This window comes from Notothenia rossii (genome assembly GCF_949606895.1).
Source record: "Notothenia rossii genome assembly, chromosome: 8".
NCBI classification, from domain to species: Eukaryota; Metazoa; Chordata; class Actinopteri; order Perciformes; family Nototheniidae; genus Notothenia; species Notothenia rossii.
This window is the reverse complement of record NC_136906.1, coordinates 19,043,137-19,054,092: the sequence shown is the minus strand read 5'-3', so window position 1 is coordinate 19,054,092 and position 10,956 is coordinate 19,043,137. Positions and strand designations below refer to the sequence as shown.

At 37.9% G+C, this 10,956-nt stretch overlaps 1 protein-coding gene across 1 annotated transcript; it reads right to left on the bottom strand.

Moving 5' to 3' along the window:
• Positions 1-752: 752 nt before the first annotated feature.
• On the bottom strand, positions 753-9,005 carry xab2 (XPA binding protein 2). Its single transcript, XM_079642642.1, has 19 exons — positions 8,781-9,005; positions 8,259-8,407; positions 7,847-7,970; positions 7,542-7,739; positions 7,083-7,217; positions 6,822-6,986; positions 6,071-6,215; positions 5,830-5,981; positions 5,578-5,697; positions 5,354-5,485; positions 4,623-4,754; positions 3,686-3,799; positions 3,427-3,589; positions 3,114-3,304; positions 2,857-2,979; positions 2,580-2,745; positions 2,268-2,394; positions 1,990-2,096; positions 753-1,862 (listed from the first exon to the last, which is right to left on the bottom strand). The coding sequence occupies exons 1-19, from the start codon at positions 8,814-8,816 to the stop codon at positions 1,801-1,803; spliced, it is 2,541 nt and encodes an 846-aa protein (XP_079498768.1). The 5' UTR covers positions 8,817-9,005; the 3' UTR covers positions 753-1,800.
• Between the last annotated feature and the right edge of the window lie 1,951 nt (positions 9,006-10,956).

Here is a 10,956-nt window from a genome sequence, read left to right as displayed (position 1 = left end):
AGGCATATGATGGTCACATTATTAAATGTAGGATAAATATCAAACAATTGTCATCAGCCTCTGATTAAATCATTTAGTTAATCACTTATAGATTACCCTCAATTTAAAAATAAAGTTAAGCTGCTTATAGACCTTAAAAGCAGCATGCAGAATCCATAAATAAATATGTATACAAACACCGAGATAAAAAGAACAGAGTAAACATATACTAGTACTCTAAATAAACGTATGTAGGATGGAAAGGGAAAATTAAATTTGGAAAACATACAATACATTTGCCCAATTAAGCTGATTTGAGAAATGTCTTTACCAGGGTTGTTTCCAGTGGCATCATTCACACTGGAAAACCGAAATCCCATGAGTGCTTCATCACATGATATTGCTCAAAGTTCCAAGATCACACTAACAAGTGCCCCGCTGCAGTACATTCTTAAGAGGATTACCTCAGCTATTTTAATCTAATTATGAAAGAAACAATTTCTCCCTTATTTTGTTTAGCTCTTGTGAGATGGCAATAATTACAAACATGACCCATTTTCTATTAAATAATGGAGTTGATCTATATCAAATGAATATGAATGTATTTCCCTAGGAAGCATATGTTGCACGGCTAACTAAGGAGCTTTCAAGACATCAACTAAGAATGAATGAAAAATGAAATCTCTGCCAAGGAAAGGTTTATTCCAAAAGAAATCGAGATGCCCACTATTTTGTAGGGCCGAGGTTCCTCTGTCATAAAAAGGTTACTTCCATTTAACAGGTATACATCGTTTTTTTTTTTTATTATTACAATAGGATTCAAGACAATGAGAAAATAAGTTTTAGACATTTGCAGAGACCAGCCTGTCAATTAAGAACTGGTGTTCCATAATTGAAAAACATTATGCTGTGGTGAAAGGAGAACTTTTTTTAAATGTTGTTAACCTAAAATGTCATCAGGTCATGAGTAGACACCTGGTAGACACTCAACACCATATGAAATACATTATACAGCATCAATACAGCAACAAACATTATCTGCTAGTAAAGTTTAACAGCTGCACCTATTTCAAAATGGGTTAGGAACTGAAAGCAAGGCAATTCAATTGTAAAAATTCAAGTAGTTTCAAAAATATTTTACAGCCTTTCTAATGTTCAACTTTCATGCAAGCTCTGGTTTTATGTAAGTGTACTTGGACATAACACTGCAGCCAGAGTATGATTTTGAAATTCGTGATATATGTATACAAGTTAAGTCATCTTTTCAGGATCACCGAGTCCCCTACTAGTGATCCTCAAACCAACAATGTGAGGCTTGAATGCTCAGCTCCACTTTCAAATGAATGCCTAATGTTGAGAAACTAGGCTCCTCCCCCTTGTGTTTTCCAGGGCAGATCTCTCGGTCAGAGAAGATTTCTCTGCATTTATAAAAGGTGTACAAACGTTTTTTTCTCAACTATTTTTTTCAAAATGTTGCCAGGAATTAAAGTCAAACTCAAAAAGACTTCAGTTACAGTTATCCCGTAATCGCATATAGGTTTTTCATCATAGAAAACGGCTCAATATAGGATTTGCGCAAAACTACCCTGAGCTTCAAACTTGAGAAAGACTGACATACAGGTTCATATCTCTTAACTGTACTACACAATTCCACAGAAGGCAAAAATGAAGCCATTCTGTTTCTGACTCATGTCAAATTATTTTTAAAACAGAGTGGATACAACTGAGCAAATACACACATTCAAATATGGAGCATATTTAATGTATCAAGATAAAATAGAAGATTGCATCTTTGAAAAAATTGAGTGAAGAAGATATCTTTCAGTCCTCTTTAAGCCCTCCAAAGACAGCTGTAGGGACACTCTTCTGTTCAAGCTGCACCTCTGTGAAAAGAACAGAGAATCAAACAATTATGAAATGCATGTTTACAAAGAAGACCTGTCTGCATGTATGTTTAAAAGAAGACAGAATATCACTGCTGAGGCTGGGCCTATTTTGACAGGAGCTCACCTTCTGGTCCCTGGTTATTATCATCTTCATCATCATCACCGATGTCGATCTCATCAGGATTAGCTTGTTTGGCAAGTTCAGCCAACTCAGTGCGAGAGGTGTCACTCCTGCATTGGTAGATACAAAGAGTGAGATAAATTGAGGCCAGTTAGATTCTAACATGCATCAACGCCAAGCAATTCCTCTCACGGGAACGGCATAGGTTTTATATATAGCTTTTCACAGGAGTAAGAAAAAAAAGACAAGCGATGGAGTGAAAAAAAAGGCTATGGACAAACCTGACAAAGAGAATTTTCTCTTTGGGCTTGGGTTTGTCCTGCTCGGCCTCTGCAGCGAGCTGCTGTGCTTTCTGCTCCAGCATTTTCATGTCATCAATTCCCATTTGGCCTGGAGCAAGATCGGACACTGTGTACAACAAACACGGAAACATGAACATATATTATGACATTCATTATTGGGCAGTTCAGGGATCTAGCCTGAGGATTTGGGACAAATAGCATGTGTGGACACACCAATAATGATTTAACATCCACACAATGTTTGGTACTGCTCAGACAGTTAACAGCTAAAGAGTTATAACAACCCCTCACCTGTGGAGCTTGTTGTGGCCTTCATCATCTGAGAGGTCATAAAGTTGACCTGGGTGTTGTAGGTGGCTTGGACACTGCGTTTGATCCTTAGCATTTCTCTAATAGTGTCTTCATTTCCATGACGGATCTCAAATTCTTTCCATGTTTGCCAGAAAGTTGCAGTCACCTATGAGGTAAAGTTCAGACATTTTTAAAAAAAGGGCCAAGATTTTCACACCACTGTTTATGATACAGTTTATTCAGAAACGATAAATGCCAGGGAGGTAGGTTATCTCACCCGTGGGTCACAAATCTGGGAGCAGTAGGAGTAGATTGCTCGGGCCCGATCAATTTCCCCGAGTTTACTCTCCATGTCGGCAAACCGCAGACACATGTCCCTGGCATGCATATCAGGAAGGACCTGGATAAATAAACACAAATTGATTTCCATTATTTCAATATCAATAAAACAGTTTTAAAAACAGATCATTTTAAGAGCAAATATTTTTTATTAAATAGGGAGAATGTCATTTTCATAAATGCTATCCCATGTACCTCAATAGATTTCTGGTAGATGGCTCTTGTGTACGTGACTCCATAAATCTCAGCTGCTCTTTTGATGTATATATTGAACATGGTATGTCGTTCCCCATCATCTACTGCCTGCGTTGCTCTTTCGTAGACGGCCATGGCATGTCGTGCCAATCCATATCCCTCCTCCAGTTTGGCATACAGCAGGTAAATGGCTGGAAACCAAGGCGAAGTGGGACATTCAACATCAGTACACTTTATGCAGAAAAAATATGAGAAACAGTGTGCCAATAATCTGCACACAAATTGTCAATGTTAGTATAACAAAGCCACTTACTCTTGGCAAACTTGGCAGGGCAGCCGTCGAGGGCTTGCTCAAATAAATCCCTAGCTCTTTCCAGCTTCTTGCCCGCATAACGATCGATGAACTTGGTGAGGTAAGTGTTCCAGATGTCATAAACATTCGGCCACCTAAAGAGAGCAATACCTCGCTCGTATGCCTAAAAAAAAGGTATTGAAGAATTGTTAGAAGTTGACAAAAGCAAGAACACACTGGCTTTAAATATTGGTTGAGTTCATTAGTAGCATGTTCTTACTTTAAAGCTTTCCTCATAGTAGTTGTGCTCTTCGAGGAACATGGCGTAATTGATGATGATCTGTGGTGTGGCGATGCGGAGGTCAATGATCCGGTCATACACTGCTTTTGTGGACTGAGGAGAAAGAAAATGTAATACAAATTTAATTCAAAATGTGCAACTCACAGAGATGAATGACAAATCTGATTTAAAAGCAAACAGTGGATAAGACTTCTAACACAATCAATAAATATCTCAGACATTTCCTGACATATATACACCTTCATATATTTGGCTCATTGTAGTAACATTCAGCTGTTGACACACAGATAGGGATGTCCCGATCACCTTTTTTTGCTCCCGATCCGATTACGATCATTTGATTTTGAAAATTTGCCAATACCGATTTTTCCCGATCCGATCTTTATGCAATGCATTAAGAGAAAAAAAAGCATTCAAGTTGTTCCTTAAGGTTATTTTTTCTTATTTAAATTGGATATTCTATCCAACATGGATATAGCTTCTTTCTTTCACAGCAGCATTGGATCAGTTCAGTTGTGCAGCATTGGATCAAAATAAAGCTTTCAGTACTCGTTAGCTTACTGCTATAATTAGACACTGCGCCCTGCCCACTCTGTTGCCAGATTTGAGAGAAATAAGCAACCAGGTCTATGAAAACAAGCCCCAAAGAAGCAACACATACATGATGTTCTGTAATTTGAAACCAAAACTATGGCCTCAGGATGACTTTAAGACTTGAACATGGTTATTTTTGTTTTGTAACATTGAATACAAAAAAAAAGAAAAAAAGTATTTATTTAAAAAAAAAAAGATTAAAAAAAAATCCAGATCCCCGATTTTTTTTCTCCCGATTCCGATCTTTTGAAAATCACGTGATCGGCTCCGATCCCCGATCACGTGATCGGATCGGGACCTCTCACAGACATTGTGGACATACCTGGAAAGTGCCGAGACTCTCCTCCAAGTCCGCCAGCATGGACCAGACCTTCAAGGACTTGTAAACTCTGTTCTGGACCGGCTCAGATACATCAAAGTACTCGGCCTTCTTGGATGGGATGGCTGTAGCTTTCTATATTTAAATCAAAAGAAAAGTTATCAATTATTTAAAATGGTGCAATCAGTAAAACACTTGGTCAGAATTGTCAGAATTCATGAGCAGAGCCTTAGAAGTATTTTAAGTCAATTCCAGTCAACTTATCTGTTGCACATATGTCATACACTACACAGGCAGAGAGCTTCCCCAAATGTATTTTGTGGTCAATACTCTAATCTCCTAGGGCCCTAAACTTTCAACTATGCACTGTTCACATGGTTTTGATTCCACCGAACAAGTGAATTGTTTGAAAGAAGGAGAGCTTCAAAAAGGCGACAAACAGAATGTAGTATTTTTTTAGTCAATAGTCAAGCTAGCGTTTTATAGTTTAATGTCACACTTCTACGCATTACACAGATATGATGTGCGGCCTCAGGTTTCATCTATGGACTACTGTATCCCACACCTTGTTTGGAATCTTGATGTAGAATATGCTTTCAAAAAACATTTGGAGGAAGACAATGTTATTGTAGTTTCTCAGTCCTTCCACTAGATGTTACTAAACATCTAGTGTAAATAGTGCTGCTATTTTACGGTTATATCCAATGACTGCAGATGTGAATTAAGTGTCTTACCCTCAGTATACGCAGTGCCTGTTCATAGTTCTCATGGCGAAGCTCCATCTCTCCATATTCACACCACACCGCAGCGAGGTCATCAACCTGCTTGTAGTTCACCTTAGTAGCCTTCTCGAAAATGGTCCGGGCCTGTGTGACAGTCATTAAATGATTAGAACAAGTTTCTCATATAATTTACAGAGAGTTTTTGGAATACACTTTTAAAAACCTCAGTGACTTACATCATCAAGCTGCTCATTTTCCTCATAGAATTTAGCGAAGGAAACCCAGAGGGAGTGAGGCTTCCCGGTGGCCTTCATTGGATCCACCGTCTGCACTGCCTCTGTGTACGTGTTGATGATCTGCCAAAGATATGGTGAGCACAGATCTATTAGTAAGTATACATTTGAGTTAACTGTGAATGTTGAATGTTTTACCAAAATAAAATGTGGGAGCAAAACAACATTTGAATACAATTTTCAAAAAGGCCTCACCTGCCGTGCATTGCCGTCATACAGTTTAACCCGCTTGTGCCACTCATGTACATTATGAGGGTTCTGTCGCAGTAGAACACTGTTCAACAGGAGCGGCCGCCGAGCTATCAGCTGCTCAAAGCGGGCCAGTCTAAGCTCCATGTCTACATCCTCTGGGAAAAGAGGGACAGAGAGTAAAGCATGCATGGTGGAGTGCAGTGAAAGTGAAGTATGTTGCAGATATAAATGAATCAGCACTCACCCTCTTCATCTTTTCCCATCTCAGCAGTGGCCTCCATCTTAGCTGCGATCATGCTCTCTTCAAACTGGGCATAACTATCAAACACTTGCGTGAAATCCCTTACAGTTACCACCGTGAGGATGGCTTCCTCATAAACATCACGAGCCTGAGAAAGAAAAAAAATGCATAGGTTTAGTAAATCACATTAATGTTAATTCAATTGAGGCAACCTAACTAGATATTTATAAGTTTGGGAAAATACTGAATGTACTCTTCTAATATCAGAGTAGCACATGATAACAAAGGCCCTACGTAGCTGTGTACGTAACCGGAGGTATGTTTACCTAGAAGAGCATCAGGACTGTTTTAGGAATATGATAGCTATACGATTAACATGATGATTCAGCCTCTATGGAGATAGACATGTGACAAGCACGATCATTTCTGACGTGGGTCTTAGCTAATCTAAACTAAACTTTGTATACTGCTTTGAACCGGTATTCCTCCATCTTGTGACTGTGTAACTCTCTCTCTTGTATATCAGCATGTGAAGGACACTGTTCAGGAACTAGTTGTACCATATGCTCTGTATGTGATGACTACTTCCATTCTTGCAAGGATAATAAAAACATGTATCCTGATATTGAAGCTCAAGCCGGTGACTAGTGATATTTTTCTAACAATAAGGAAGAGTAGTATTTGGGATAAATAACATGATATCAATGTGTTGCATGAAATGTATACAAATTGAATCTATTCAAAAGAAACACACCTTCTCAAAGTGACCACTCCTGATGTAATAGTCAGCTAATGAACACCAGAGTTTTCCAAGTTGGTCTGTGAAGCGAGTGAGGCCTCCTCTGATGATGGCTCCGACATTCAGAGATGTCACTTTGTCAGGGTTCTGGGAGATCAGGTCGCAGAGCTCATGCCACAGCTGTCCAAAAGAATACATGTTGAAACAAGAGTTTTGATTTTGCAGTTCATGCTTACAAAAATAGGCACCCAAAGTGCTAAGTTAATATTATCTTACCTGATAGTTAGACTTGCCCTCTTTGGACACAAAGCTCTCGTCATTGACAACAGCTGCTAGTCGCAAAGCTGCTTCATCCAAGCGGCCAACAGAACGTAAGTAGTCTATGTATTCCTCTGTATTCTCCGGGGAAAGCTACATAGTACAAAGAGCAGACAGCACACATTGAGGACATTTCCAAGTACAGCAAAAAAAAAAAAGGTAAATTAAATGTCAACATTATCATTCCCTTTCAATGGAAATATGTAAAATAAATTGTCCTATTAGATGAGAACTTTCAAAAAGAAATGTTCGTATTCATATCTATCATACCACATTCTGACATGATACCACATCACATACATTCTTTATAAATTGCCACTGAAAGTGCACAAACACAACTTTCAGAGTCATAAGAAACTGTGAAAGAAACAAATGACAGTTGGGTGTATAAAACTAGTTTGTGACCGATGCTCTCACCTTAAGGTACCTGCGATACACCCGAATGGCTGTCTCAGGCAGGGGCAGGTTACGGGCAAAGCGGAGGTATAGAGGCCAGATACGTGGATGCTGTGTAACAGGAAGAGCTCTGAGGGCACGGTCAAATGTTTGCCGACTTCTTGTGATCTTGCATTGAGAAACAAGAAACTGGCAGTAATCAAGCCATATTCTCGGCATCTGGTTTAAGGAAAGACAAGGTGGTTTAGTTCAAGCACACAGACCACAATGTCCTATTAGTGTGTGCTGTCCAGTGGATTTGTATGGAGTTCTTGAAGTTGTATTACCTTGTGCATGAACACTAATGCCCTTTCATGGCAATTATTGACCTCTTCATATCCTGGTTCAGTGACACATTTCCCTTTGATTTGTTTCCGTCTCTCTCTCAGATAATTGTACCACAGCTTATAGCTGTAAAAAGAAAAGAAAAGGGAAAAGTATTACACCATAATCAAATAGCAATTGGACAAATCTTAAAACGAATATGACTCTTTAGAATCACAGCCTAAATAAAAGTTAAGGTATTATAGATAATTAACAACGCAAAACAGTGATGTAAAGAAGCATGTCCTATCTTAATAAAAAAGCTATACAAGTTGTATGATTAAAATGTTGATTTGCAGGTATCCCTAGCCACCTGTTTCTCTTTACATGTCAATGCTTTCACTAAAAGGTCCCCTGTACCGTTAGATAACTTACCTGCCAGGCAGCTCCTTCAGAGCCCTCTCATAGATCATGTTCAGGGTGGATCTTCCTGCATTCTGCTTGAATTCGATGTAACGCATCCAGCACTTGACCGAGTACGGGTTCCTGATGATCTCTTCTTCATAAGGGAGATCATCGTCCTCCTAACAGAGGCAGAAATCACATAACATGTTGTTAAGTACAACTGTAATAACTTTTTGAAAGAGTTGCGTCTGCTAATGGCTAACATTAGCGCCACAACGTAACGTGAACGTCACAATAACAATTCAGTCGTAAACTGCAAACGCAATTAATTAACAAAAGCTATTGTAAGTTCAGAATCAAAATATTTTAACACAAGTAAGGAGCCAATTTTGTGTGACAACAAAGATGTGATTCCAGGCAAACGAGCCATAACAAGCTAACTTCAATACACACGGCAAAGCTAACGTTAGCGCGCCAGTAAAAGTTAGCTAGCTAACAAACAATCATAAACGATAGCAGATAACACACAAAATAATAAATGGTGTGGCTTACAAACATAACATCTGGTTTTCCGTTTAGCGAAGGCATTTTTTTTCCTTGAAAGATATGGCCGTTTGAAATTTTAAAAAATCAATGCTAAGTGTAGCTAACGGCAGACTACTAAAAGCGTGTAGTCCTCAGTGGGACTTCCGGCTTCGTCATTACACGTCACAATCTTGGCAAATGTCTTCTTCTTCTTCTTCTTCTTTAGTGTTTATTGGCGGTTTGGCAAATGTCGGTGGTTGCCGGTATGACATCTGCTACTTATTTTTAGCCACTACAATTCTAGACCTTATTAATATTTATTATATTTATTTATTACTTATATTATACATCCATGTTCTAGACTAGAGTGACAGAAGCATAAACGTTCTTCTTCTCTCGGTTTTTGGCGGATTGCAAACCACTTTAAAAGGTGCATATCGCCACCTACTGTGCAGTGTGAATCATCACATCACATCGTTCCATCTCTTATCTCATGGACGCATATATCTATGATATAATCAATAAATAAATCAGCAAAAAACATAAAATAAATAAATCAGCAAAATAAAAATCTATGATCTTTCCTGACCTAATGTTAAATTATTTTTCCTACCCCAGTTTCAGAGTAAAGTAAAAGTACCTCAAAATTGTGTTAATGTACTTAGTTACTTAAATACACTGCTGTATAAATAAATGGTTGATATGATAACAGTAATTTACTTTGTTTTAATTGTTCCCTATATTGCCCCTATGCCCTGTAAGGTGTCCTTGGGTGTTATGAAAGGCGCCCCCCAAAATTAAAGTTATTATTATTATTATAACCTTGAGCTTAAGCCGTATTTCTGATAAGTCACATGCTGAAAGCTGAAATGTGAAAATGAGCACCAAGTATTGAGGGTCAAATAACCACACAATCCCATGCAATTATCACTTGTAAAAAATCATTTCAAGAACGCCTTTATTGAAATTCCTTGTAATTACACACACAGTACAAAAGGAATTTATGACTCGAGGCCAGTTTTTTTTCCGATTAATTTATGGATTTCAATATTCTGTGCTAAAGCCACCTTTAAACAAACACAGTTCCCCACTCCCACATGTTTCAACTGCAAGAATAAACTACATCATTGGCATATAGGAGTTATAATTCAAGGAAATCTTAATAAAACTGAATAGAAAAGTCTGGCCAGTTAGAGTATACTGCAGAAAATCAATCTTTGTTACCTGTGGGGTGCACAAATATATTTGTATATATTGCAGAGTAGGTTTTAACTTACAACGAATGTGCTTTGGAGTGATGTAAGAAATGAACATAAAACCATTATATTATACATAAAAAATAAAGAAAATAAAAGGAAATGTTTATAAGACACATAAATATACCAGAAATACACACAAAAAGCTAAGTACAAGAATATGACAAATCATTCTGAAAAATAAAATATGTGCAGTACAATTTTTAATTATAAAAGCTGTGTACTGTGTAAAGTTATTATTGAACAGAAATGTGCAAAATAACCAAAAAATGTGCAAGTTTCAATTTATTTTGAAAGTGGAAAGGCTAACATGATGGGGTGGGTCAATGTAACCCATAACATCTATGGGAGAGGATAAGAATCTGTGTCAGTGAGGGTCATTGACAATGACGTGTGCAGCTATTATAAATGCAATTGTAATACTTCTGAAATGTATTTGGATACGTGACAATGACTTTAGGTCATTATGTTTTGGAGCCCATGCTTGGGATATCTGAATGCCATAGTTGTATAGTGTTTCAAAGACACTGAACTGCCAAAACATCAACAACATCTTCTTCAAATGAATCACAAGGATAAAGATCTTTAAATTCTGAGTAGTCCTTTTTATAGATCTTCTCTAAGCCTGGTTGGCAAATGTTCTTGGTGTCCTTTTAAGGCAGGATGTAATAATACAATACAGCTTTATTTATATAGCACTTTAAACCTCCAGACCAGAGTGCTGTACAGGCAAATAAACGAAACAAAACATACAAAAAGCAACACAGCTCAGCTCACACACCATAAAACAAGTACAAGTAAAAACAATAGACAATTTAAAAGCAATAAAAGCAACGCTCTAAAAGATGTTTATATGCTAAGGAGAAGAGGTGGGTTTTAAGAAGCGATTTATAGCAGGCAGTGTGGCAGCCTGTCTGATATGCAGGGGCAGATCGTTCCACAGTGTG